This window comes from Petromyzon marinus, unplaced genomic scaffold (assembly GCF_048934315.1).
Source record: "Petromyzon marinus isolate PM22_M1 ecotype Great Lakes invasive population unplaced genomic scaffold, UKy_Petmar_22M1.pri1.0 PM_G_Scaffold_11, whole genome shotgun sequence".
In the NCBI taxonomy this organism is placed as follows: Eukaryota; Metazoa; Chordata; class Hyperoartia; order Petromyzontiformes; family Petromyzontidae; genus Petromyzon; species Petromyzon marinus.
In genome coordinates this window covers 856,685-869,190 of record NW_027422662.1, presented here as the reverse complement: position 1 = coordinate 869,190, position 12,506 = coordinate 856,685, and the positions used below count along the sequence as shown (strand labels likewise).

General features: G+C 43.1%; 1 protein-coding gene across 2 annotated transcripts; it reads right to left on the bottom strand.

Moving 5' to 3' along the window:
* Positions 1 to 388: 388 nt before the first annotated feature.
* Positions 389 to 10,633, bottom strand: LOC142908909 (uncharacterized). Of its 2 annotated transcripts, XM_076059565.1 has the most exons (4): positions 10,568 to 10,633; positions 10,195 to 10,263; positions 8,125 to 8,215; positions 389 to 3,501 (listed from the first exon to the last, which is right to left on the bottom strand). In XM_076059565.1, the coding sequence occupies exons 3-4, from the start codon at positions 8,145 to 8,147 to the stop codon at positions 2,775 to 2,777; spliced, it is 750 nt and encodes a 249-aa protein (XP_075915680.1). In that variant the 5' UTR covers positions 8,148 to 8,215; positions 10,195 to 10,263; positions 10,568 to 10,633; the 3' UTR covers positions 389 to 2,774. The 2 variants fall into 2 exon arrangements, 1 of the variants encoding a protein (XP_075915680.1); XR_012932027.1 differs by lacking the exon at positions 8,125 to 8,215.
* Between the last annotated feature and the right edge of the window lie 1,873 nt (positions 10,634 to 12,506).

Below are 12,506 nucleotides of genomic sequence, written 5' to 3'. Positions count from 1 at the left end.
AGTGATAAGACACTTCTAAAGTGAGTGCTAAGACACTTCTAGAGTGAGTGATAAGACACTTCTAGAGTGATAAGACACTTCTAGAGTGAGTGATAAGACACTTCTAGAGTGAGTGATAAGACACTTCTAGAGTGAGTGATAAGACACTTCTAGAGTGAGTGATAAGACACTTCTAGAGTGAGTGATAACACACTTCTAAAGTGAGTGCTAAGACACTTCTAGAGTGAGTGATAAGACACTTCTAGAGTGAGTGATAAGACACTTCTAGAGTGAGTGATAAGACATTTCTAGAGTGAGTGATAAGACACTTCTAGAGTGAGTGATAAGACACTTCTAGAGTGAGTGATAAGACACTTCTAGAGTGAGTGATAAGACACTTCTAGAGTGAGTGATAAGACACTTCTAGAGTGAGTGATAAGACACTTCTAGAGTGAGTGATAAGACACTTCTAGAGTGAGTGATAAGACACTTCTAGAGTGAGTGATAAGACACTTCTAGAGTTAGTGATAAGACACTTCTAGAGTGAGTGATAAGACACTTCTAGAGTGAGTGATAAGACACTTCTAGAGTGAGTGATAAGACACTTCTAGAGTGAGTGATAAGACACTTCTAGAGTGAGTGATAAGACACTTCTAAAGTGAGTGCTAAGACACTTCTAGAGTGAGTGATAAGACACTTCTAGAGTGAGTGATAAGACACTTCTAGAGTGAGTGATAAGACACTTCTAGAGTTAGTGATAAGACACTTCTAGAGTGAGTGATAAGACACTTCTAGAGTGAGTGATAAGACACTTCTAGAGTGAGTGATAAGACACTTCTAGAGTGAGTGATAAGACACTTCTAAAGTGAGTGCTAAGACACTTCTAGAGTGAGTGATAAGACACTTCTAGAGTGATAAGACACTTCTAGAGTGAGTGATAAGACACTTCTAGAGTGAGTGATAAGACACTTCTAGAGTGAGTGATAAGACACTTCTAGAGTGAGTGATAAGACACTTCTAGAGTGAGTGATAACACACTTCTAAAGTGAGTGCTAAGACACTTCTAGAGTGAGTGATAAGACACTTCTAGAGTGAGTGATAAGACACTTCTAGAGTGAGTGATAAGACACTTCTAGAGTGAGTGATAAGACACTTCTAGAGTGAGTGATAAGACACTTCTAGAGTGAGTGATAAGACACTTCTAGAGTGAGTGATAAGACACTTCTAGAGTGAGTGATAAGACACTTCGAGAGTGAGTGATAAGACACTTCTAGAGTGAGTGATAAGACACTTCTAGAGTGAGTGATAAGACACTTCTAGAGTGAGTGATAAGACACTTCTAGAGTGAGTGATAAGACACTTCTAGAGTGAGTGATAAGACACTTCTAGAGTGAGTGATAAGACACTTCTAGAGTGATTGATAAGACACTTCTAGAGTTAGTGATAAGACACTTCTAGAGTGAGTGATAAGAAACTTCTAGAGTGAGTGATAAGACACTTCTAGAGTGAGTGATAAGACACTTCTAGAGTGAGTGATAAGACACTTCTAGAGTGAGTGATAAGACACTTCTAAAGTGAGTGCTAACACACTTCTAGAGTGAGTGATAAGACACTTCTAGAGTGAGTGATAAGACACTTCTAGAGTGAGTGATAAGACACTTCTAGAGTTAGTGATAAGACACTTCTAGAGTGAGTGATAAGACACTTCTAGAGTGAGTGATAAGACACTTCTAGAGTGAGTGATAAGACACTTCTAAAGTGAGTGCTAAGACACTTCTAGAGTGAGTGATAAGACACTTCTAGAGTGATAAGACACTTCTAGAGTGAGTGATAAGACACTTCTAGAGTGATAAGACACTTCTAGAGTGAGTGATAAGACACTTCTAGAGTGAGTGATAAGACACTTCTAGAGTGATAAGACACTTCTCGAGTGAGTGATAAGACACTTCTAAAGTGAGTGCTAAGACACTTCTAAAGTGAGTGATAAGACACTTCTAGAGTGAGTGATAAGACACTTCTAGAGTGAGTGATAAGACACTTCTAGAGTGAGTGATAAGACACTTCTAGAGTGAGTGATAAGACACTTCTAGAGTGAGAGATAAGACACTTCTAGAGTGAGTGATAAGACACTTCTAGAGTGATAAGACACTTCTAGAGTGAGAGATAAGACACTTCTAGAGTGAGTGATAAGACACTTCTAGAGTGAGTGATAAGACACTTCTAGAGTGAGTGATAAGACACTTCTAGAGTGAGTGATAAGACACTTCTAGAGTCAGTGATAAGACACTTCTAGAGTGAGTGATAAGACACTTCTAGAGTGAGTGATAAGACACTTCTAGAGTGAGTGATAAGACACTTCTAGAGTGAGTGATAAGACACTTCTAGAGTGAGTGATAAGACACTTCGAGAGTGAGTGATAAGACACTTCTAGAGTGAGTGATAAGACACTTCTAGAGTGAGTGATAAGACACTTCTAGAGTGAGTGATAAGACACTTCTAGAGTGAGTGATAAGACACTTCTAGAGTGAGTGATAAGACACTTCTAGAGTGAGTGATAAGACACTTCTAGAGTGAGTGATAAGACACTTCTAGAGTGATAAGACACTTCTAGAGTGATACGACACTTCTAGAGTGAGTAATAAGATACTTAGAGTGAGCGATCAGACACTTCTAGAGCGAGTGATAAAACACTTCTAGAGTGAGTGATAAGACACTTCTAGAGCGAGTGATAAGACACTTCTAGAGCAAGTGATAAGACACAAAGGTGCATCTATTGTAGCGACATCGTCTCTGGTTTACACATCTACCGGGTATCCACTTGACTCTGTATTGTCTCGGAGTAAGTCCACCAACATTTCCACCAACTGCTGGAAGTTGCCTCGCTCTGCCTCACAGTTAGAATTCTCCTCCTGCTTCATGTTGCCTCCATCGATGTGAAGGTTCCATTTTGGAGTTGAATCTTCATCTTCACATTTTACCTTCACTTCTTCGCTCTTCACCATCACTCCTTCACATTTCACCTCAATACCTTTAATAGTGTCCAAGCTGGGATTTTCTTCCGGTTCTTGTTTCATGAGGGATGGGCTCATGGCGGCACTTTGACTTTCACAAGCCGATTTCAGACTCCACTCCTTGTGGATCTTCTGATACTTGTGTGTTTTCTGGTGTACTTTAAGATGTGGTGACTGTGCAAACGCCTTCCTGCACAGAGTGCACCTGAAGGGTTTATCTCCCGTGTGTGTTCTCTGGTGTATTACAAGAGCAGATGACTGTAAAAATGCTTTCCCACAAACACTGCACTTGAAGGGTTTCTCTCCCGTGTGTGTTCTCTGGTGTGTTACAAGGGCAGATGAATGTGCAAACGCCTTCCCACACACATTGCACTTGAAGGGTTTCTCTCCTGTGTGAGTTCTCTTGTGCCGTGTCAAATTTCCAGTACGATCCGTGCTGTATGCACACCGGTCGCAATGTTGCCTTGTAGTACTGAGCTGCGCCGAGCGCCTTTGCTTCATCAGACCAATTCTGCAGAGGAAGCATCAGAGGAAGCATCAGCTGCAGACAGAAAAAATAATATCCACACCATCTACACGTCAGTATCGATGCACAGAGGAAAGCATATATACACAGTAACCGGTGACTTACACGTCTATACTTATTAATATATTCATGATATAGTGGAAAAGTGTCCCAAATTCATCACACGGGCTGTTATGGCACAGTTTAACACGTAGGCTTTCGCGACCAATATTCATAATAAAGGTTTTCGGGTTAGATCGCGTTATTTATAAATGTGTCATAACCCTCCACCACCCGACATGGCCAATCAGCAAAAAGTGTCACGTTGACAAAAGACAAATAATTCACTACTTTAGCCCACCGGTGTGTTGAAGAGTGAATCCACAACATTTACAGTTTGAGTACGACGTTTTGCTGGTAAATACATCCAGCATCGGGCAATTCGCCAGAATGGTAAAGCCCTCGCTTGCTCCCGGTTTTATATAGAGCAGCAGGGTGACGTCATCATTTAACTCATATCAGGTGCAGTGATTAGAGGCGGAGGGGGGGGGTATTGTAATTATATAATCGATTAGTAATCAGTCAATGGTTATGATTAGTAATGAGTTGTAGATTAGTAATTAGTTGTAATGTGTGTTAGTGATTATATGCTATGTTAGTAATCCGTAAATTAGTATGTGTTTCCCCTATAAGGAATTGTAATGTGCATTCAAATTCTTAGCTCCCTCGGCAAAGCCACGCCGAAGGGAAACAACAAAACAACAAACATATATTCTGTTATTTTATTGCTTCCCCCCAACGCGACTCCACTGAAAGAGCCAAGAACATGAATGCCCCCCCACCCCCACTAGCTCCACCACTGTCACACACTGGCATGGTTCACAGGTGGTGGTGTGTCCACACCCACGCCTGGCCACCTTCACCTGCTCAGTATTAATGCTTACTCACTCCACCAAGTAGTTAATTGAGGATCAATCAACACAGTCGAGGCTGCATGTCTCTCTCTCTCCTCGTGTGGATTTCCTTCCCGATCCCCCGGTTTCCCCTCTACATGTAGAGAATGAACACCGCCACACGTCTAGAGTGAACACCGCCACACGTCTAGAGTGAACACCGCCACACGTCTAGAGTGAACACCGCCACACGTCGAGTGAACACCGCCATGCGTCTAGAGTGAACACCGCCACGTGTCTAGAGTGAACACTGCCACGCGTCTAGAGTGAACACCGCCACGCGTCTAGAGTGAACACCGCCACGCGTCTAGAGTGAACACCGCCACGCGTCTAGAGTGAACACCACCACGCTGTTGACAAGCCTCACCTTCTTCTTGGTTCTTTCGGTAAAGTCACATATAATGGAAACAAAGTAATAAAAATAAAACATAATAAAATAAAATAAAATTCTCATGAGGTTTCGGCCACAACACAAGTAGCCTTCTTCACGTGAAGGAACAGAACTGTCGGGACAACAGCGCTTCAATGAACGCTGCTAAGATTCGGTGCATCTTTTAAGCTAGGTGAGAGAAGTGAAGCGCCTTGAAATAGCTGAGGGATTAGCTTGTGACTGGTCACAGAAACAGCTATGTTAAAGTCAAAGTTTACATATCAACAGAGGCATGAAGTATATGGATGCTAAAGGGCTGCAACTACCCAACTATCATACAGGAAACCAATATGAAAAAAAACTAAGTCTAAATTACATCAATATAATAAATGTACTCAATATATTCTTCAATAAGCTGAGCTATTAACACAAATCAACTGGGTATACACTACACTATATAATGAATACTATATAGTAAACCAATAAAAAACTAAAATATAAACTACCTCAATGTTATCAATAAACTCTATATACTCTCCAATCAGCTGAGCCACCAACAATAAGTCGTTATATATCACAATGCCATATGGCGAAAAATTGGGTGGCGGTTTCTTCCCCTCAACGTCAGCACCACGGACAGCGACGAGCCCCGTTTAGACGGACGAGTCCATCCATGCTCGGAACGGAGGAGGGGGGAGAGAAACAGCCACGATGCGCTGTTATACTCCATGTTATAAACCATACCATTAACCGTGGTGTGCCAGCGAAAGAGCTGCGGTCTGAAGGTCACCGTAAAATACAATTAATTAAGAGCCGAAATGGTTTAAAACATCTTTCCAATGGTTACTAAGCCAGAATCCATCTTCTCGGTTGAAATTGTCTCTTTGCTTGTATATGTGGATGGCCTCATGAACGAGTCTCTCATGGTAGCCGGTTGGCTTGCAAAGAACCTCCGTCTTGGAGAAGTCAATGTCATCTGAGCCCACTGAATTATAACAGTGATTTGCCAGGGCAGAGGAGTTCGTCCTACCGTGTTTCAAGTCTGCTTTATGTTCGCGGATGCGGTCCGAGATATGTCGTTTGGTTTCTCCAATGTAGCTGCTACCACAGAGGCACTTCAGTTTGTAAACACCCGGGTACTGTATGTCTGGAACAGCATCTTTTACAGATGGAACCAGATCACGGATTTTATGTACTGTGTTGAATCAGACCTGGATCTTGTGTTTATTCAGGATTTTGGAGATCTTTTTAGTGACCCCTGCAATGTAGGGTAAGGTGAAGGTTTTGAGTGGCTCCTCAAGAGGATCCTTCTTCATGACTGGAGTGACGGCTTTGCTGATTGTGTAGTCGGAGTAACCATTAGCCCTGAGAGCCTGGTGTACGTGCTTGAGTTCACTGGCAATGTGTTTCTGGTAGGAAATGCATTGGGCTCTATGGTTTAGAGTCTTGATGAGGGAGTTCTTCTGGGATGGGTGGTGGTGGGAATCCGGTTTCAAGTAAGCATCTGTATGGGTAGCTTTCCTGTAGACAGAGTGGCTCATTGAACCATCAGGTCTCCTTTTAATTAAGACATCCAAAAAGGGTAGCTTGCCATCTTTTTCGACCTCCATGGTAAATCTGATGGCTGGGTGTATGGAATTGATGTGGTCGAGGAATTGGTCTAGAGCAGGCTGGTCATGTGGCCAGATGACAAAAGTCCGTCATTTGTTGTGTGTAGGGAGAGGGAGATGGGTCACTGTGTGTGTGCAATATAAACGGAGTTAATCCTTTTGTTGCGTAGACTTTAACAGTCACAAGCTAATCCCTCAGCTTTTTCAATGCTAAATTCTCCTGTTTGATTTGTACTAGGTGCCTCTGTGGATGTGTAGGCTTTGACTTTAACATAGCTATTTCTTTGACCAGTCACAAGCTAATCCCTCAGCTGTTTCAATGATAAATTCTCCTGTTTGATATGTAAACCCCTTGGTCAAGGTGCCTCACTTATCTCAACCAGCTTAAAAAGACGCTACGAATATTAGCAGCGTTCAATGAAGCTCTGTCGTCCCGACAGTTTTGTTCCTTCACCTGAAGAAGGCTACTTGTATTGTGGCCGAAACGTCGTGAGAATTTTATTGTCTTATTTTATTTTATTCTTTTATTCTCATTCTACGTGACTTTACCGAAAGAACCAAAGAAGATAAATCCTTGCAGTCACGAAAGCTTTAAATCGAAATTTAACCGCCTCTACGGGGAGGGATTCCACACAACCTTAAGATCATTCAACAAACTCCGGGACAACAAAGCTCAACTAATCGAGTCTCTCACCTTTCTGAAGAGATGCCGCGACTCTAAGGTAATACCAACCGCATTTACACTAACCTCTGCTGCTGCAACTTCTGTCAATGCAAAACGAATTCCAGCTAGAACTAGCTTCGCTCTTATCTCAGAAAAAATCAGACTTACACGCACCGAACTTGATCAGTTAGACAAGACACTCAACAAATCACACCTAACATTGACAGCAACAATGTCTACATCGGATTGGGAACATGTAGACAATATGACTGCCTCTTCAGCTGCCACTGTCGACAAAATATAGGGAAAATTTGATTTCCAAATTCAATCACCTCTCCAACAAAAAATCGGATCCACACACCGAAAAGATAGACGTTAACAAAGTCATATTAATCGCAGTAACAGTTCCATTTCTGATGGCCTGAAATCCGTTTTAGCTAAAGGTCTAAACTTTGCTGTCACACCGAGACACATCCCAGTTAATGATATCATTGCCCATGTCGACGTTGCACTCAAGGGCTTGAGTCACATCTCTGCAGACGTAGCAAGATCTGAAATCGCTGCAACCCTCAAAAACGCTAAGATGCCACCAAGCAACATCAGCAAAGATGAACGCTTTGAATAATCTCAATTAAAAAAGAGAGATGATATTGTCATCCTCTCAGCCGACAAGGGCAATGTCACTGTCATCATGGACAAAACAGAATATAACAACAAAATTCAAGAACTACTCAACGATGGCAGCTATACAAAAATAAAAAGAGATCCCACCAACAGCCTGGTTACCAAAACGAACAAAATCATCTCTGATTCAACAGCATTAATTGATCAGACCAAACAGTTCTCGTTGAAACCCTCTGCTGCCAGACCACCAAGATTATATGGCCTTCCAAAGATACACAAAGTAGATACACCCTTCGTCCCATCGTCTCTACTATCAACTCCCCCACCTATAAACTGGCACGTTTTCTTGCTGATATACTGCGACCTTTCAATGGAAAAACCACCTCTGCGGTACTAAATTCTACTCACCTGGTATCGACAATCAAAGGCATTTCCCTGTCCCCAGACGACCTGCTTGTCAGTTTTGATGTGGTGTCCTTGTTCACCAAAGTTCCGGTACCTGACACCATCGCAATCATTGAAGACTTGGTTCATCAAGGACTGCATACTGATGTACCCCCCTGGTGAGACATTGCTTAACCAACACATACTTCACCTGGAATGGAACTTTCTACAAACAGACTGAGGGCACCCCAATGGGCTCCCCCCTGTCTCCGGTTGTAGCCAACGTATTCATGGAAAAATGTGAAGCTGGCGCCATCCAGACTGCCACTCTACGCCCGACCTTATGGAAGAGGTACGTGGATGACACTTTTGTCATCTGGCCACATGGCCAGCCTGCTCTAGACCAATTCCGCGACCACATCAATTCCATACACCCAGCCATCAGATTTACCATGGAGGTCGAAAAAGATGGCAAGCTACCATTTTGGATGTCTTAATTAAAAGGAGACCTGATGGTTCAATGAGCCACTCTGTCTACAGGAAAGCTACCCATACAGATGCTTACTTGAAACCGGATTCCCACCACCATCCATCCCAGAAGAACTCCCTCATCAAGACTCTATACCATAGAGCCCAATGCATTTCCAACCAGGAGCACATTGCCAGTAAACTCAAGCACGTACACCAGGCTCTCAGGGCTAATGGTTACTCCAACTACACAATCCGCAAAGCCATCACTCCAGTCATTAAGAAGGATCCTCTTGAGGAGCCACTCAAAACCATCACCTTACCCTACATTGCAGGAGATTACTAAAAAGATCTCCAAAATCCTGAATAAACACAAGATCCAGGTTCGATTCAACACAGTACATAAAATCCGTGATCTGGTTCCATCTGTAAAAGATGCTGTTCCAGACATACAGTACCCGGGTGTTTACAAACTAAAGTGCCTCTGTGGTAGCAGCTACATTGGAGAAACCAAACGACATATCTCGGACCGCATCCGCGAACATAAAGCAGACTTGAAACACGGTAGGACGAACTCCTCTGCCGTGGCAGATCACTGTAATAATTCAGTGGGCTCACATGACATTGACTTCTCCAAGACGGAGGTTCTTTGCAAGCCAACCAGCTACCATGAGAGATTCGTTCATGAGGCCATCCACATACACAAGCACAGAGATAATTTCAACAGAGAAGATGGATTCTGGCTTAGTAACCATTGGAAAGATGTTTTAAACCATTTCGGTTCTTAATTGTATTTTACGGTGACCTTCAGACCACAGCTCTTTCGCTGGCACACCACGGTTAATGGTTTGGTTTATAACATGGAGTATAACAGCGCATCGTGGCTGTTTCTCTCCCCCCTCCTCCGTTCAGAGCATGGATGGACTCGTCCGTCTGAACGGGGCTCGTAGCTATCCGTGGTGCTAAAGTTGAGGGTAAGATTCCACCCATTTTTTCGCCATATGGCATTGTGATATATAACAACTTATTGTTGGTGGCTGAGCTGATTGGAGAGTATATAGAGTTTATTGATAACATTGAGATAGTTTATATTTTAGTTTTTTATTGGTTTACTATATGGTATTCATTATATAGTGTAGTGTATACCCAGTTGCTTTGTGTTAATAGCTCAGCTTATTAAAGAATATATTGAGTACATTTATTATGATAGTTGGGTAGTTGCAGCCCTTTAGCGTCCATATACTAAATGCCTCTGTTGATATGCAAACTTTGACTTTAACATAGCTATTTCTGTGACCAGTCACAAGCTAATCCCTCAGCTATTTCAATGCTAAATTACCCTGTTTGATATGCAAACTCCTTTGTCAAGGCGCTTCACTTCTCCCACCTAGCTTAAAAGACGCTATGAATCTTAGCAGCGTTCATTGAAGCGCTGTCGTCCCAACAGTTCTGTTCCTTCACCTGACGAAGGCTACTTGTGTTGTGGCCGAAACGTCATGAGAATTTATTTTATTACGTTTCATTTTTATTTGCATTACTTTGTTTCCATTCTACGTGGTGACTTTACCGAAAGAACCATGAAGATGAATCCCTGCAGTCACGAAAGCTTTAAATCGAAAGCCTCACCTTGTGTTGTTGTTGTGGGCAGGTCGTTTCTGAAAACTAGAGCGGTATAGCAGCTCAAGCGGGCTTGGCCTGGTAACAAAAGAAAATTAAAACTGCGCGAATATTTACAATAAAACAAAGTTACAAAGTGGCTAGCCGGGTGAAGACAAATTAAACTTAAGCGAGATAATTAAAGTGAATGCAATCAGGTGAGGGGAGGCAAGGCCCCACGTGGCTAGGCCCCGCGTTGTAAAGTTCCAACCTGGACATCGATTCCCATGCTCGCTGCTACTCAACTGACATCCCTGAGAGAGAGAGGGAGGCTCTACGTTGGTAAACAACAACAACCACAACCACCACCACAACAACCACAATCGCAATGAGAATTTCTCACCTCGGATTTCAGTGCAGGAAGCGATAGCTTCCTGTTACCTCGTGACGTCACGCGGCAGCAGGTGACATGACGTCACATCCGGGGTACGAGACACGCTCCTCCCACAATGAGCTGCTCCGTAAATAAAAAAATTAGAGTATGATTAAATTATGTTAATGTGACATGCGATATATAGTAGGTGCTGAACCCATCGCAATAAACCCGCGACGGCTTTAACGGACACATTATGTTAATGAGCCGCCAGTCACTGGGCGTAGCTTTGCCCAAATAAGGATTGCCACTGGAACGATATCGGCAGTGACCCATGCGGAGGGGACGTCACGCTCAAGAGCGCGGTGGACAGGGGAGGGGTGAATACCTTGGTGACATGACGTCACTAGCGAGGTACACCTCACCCTGGCGTTTCACGCCGATGAGGTAATTAAGAGTGGTGACGTCACAGAGTTGGAGTTTAAGTTGATTTAGATTCATTTTCCATTGCTCCCTCCCTTGAGTATGTGAGCTCAGCAACAACGTGGACATTATTGTGTATACACTGTGTGTGTGTACACTGTGTGTGTGTACACTGTGTGCGTGTATACTGTGTGTGTACACTGTGTGTATACACTGTGTATACACTGTATGTATGTGTACACTTTGTGTGTGTACACTATGTGTATACACTGTGTGTGTCACTGTGTGTCACTGTGTGTGTGTACACTGTGTGTGTACACTGCGTGTATGCACACTGTGTGTGTCACTGTGTGTGTGTACACTGTGTGTGTGTACACTATGTGTATACACTGTGTGTGTGTACACTGTGTGTGTACCCTGTGTGTGTACACTGTGTGTACACTGTGTATACACTGTGTGTGTGTGTACACTGTGTGTGTGTACACTGTGTACAGACACTGTGTGTGTACACTGTATGTGTGTTCACTGTGTGTGTACACTGTGTATACACTGTGTGTGTACACTGTGTGTGTACACTGTGTGTGTACACTGTGTGTGTGTACACTATGTGTATACACTGTGTGTGTCACTGTGTGTCACTGTGTGTGTGTCACTGTGTCACTGTGTGTGTGTACACTGTGTATACCCTGTGTGTGTGTACACTGTGTATACACTGTGTGTGTACACTGTGTGTGTACACTGTGTGTGTGTACACTATGTGTATACACTGTGTGTGTCACTGTGTGTCACTGTGTGTGTGCCACTGTGTCACTGTGTGTGTGTGTCACTGTGTGTACACTGCGTGTGTACACTGTGTCACTGTGTGTCGCTGTGTGTGTCACTGTGTGTGTGTCACTGTGCCTGGCATAAGCGTCGTGGTGACGTCACCGCCACTTAGTGGCGAATGGCGATTGTTGTTATGTCACTGTGTCACTGTGTGTGTGTCACTGTGTCACTGTGTGTGTGTACACTGTGTGTGTCACTGTGTCACTGTGTGTGTGTACACTGTGTGTGTACACTGTGTACCGTGTGTGTACACTATGTGTGTACACTGTACGTGTGTACACTGTGTGTACAGTGTGTGTACACTGTGTGTGTAGTGTGTGTATACACTCTATTTGTACCCTGTGTATACTGTGTGTACACTGTGTATACACTGTGTGTGTACACTATGTGTATACAGTGTGTGTACACTGTGTGTGTACACTCTGTGTACACTGTCTGTGTACACGGTGTGTACATTGTGTGTGTACACTGTATGTGTTCAGTGTGTGTACACTGTGTATACACTGTGTGTGTGTACATAGTGTGTACACTGTGTGTGTGTACACTGTTTGTGTCCGCATTGAACCGAACCCTCGGCAAGGCCATCTACTTAATGACGAGAGAAAATTCACACGAAATGTCCTTTTCAATGAAGTCTTCCAGATGTAAATTGATACAAGCTTTTAATGAAGAAATAAAATAATCTAAGTCAAAACACAACACAATTCAAAGATGTTTCATT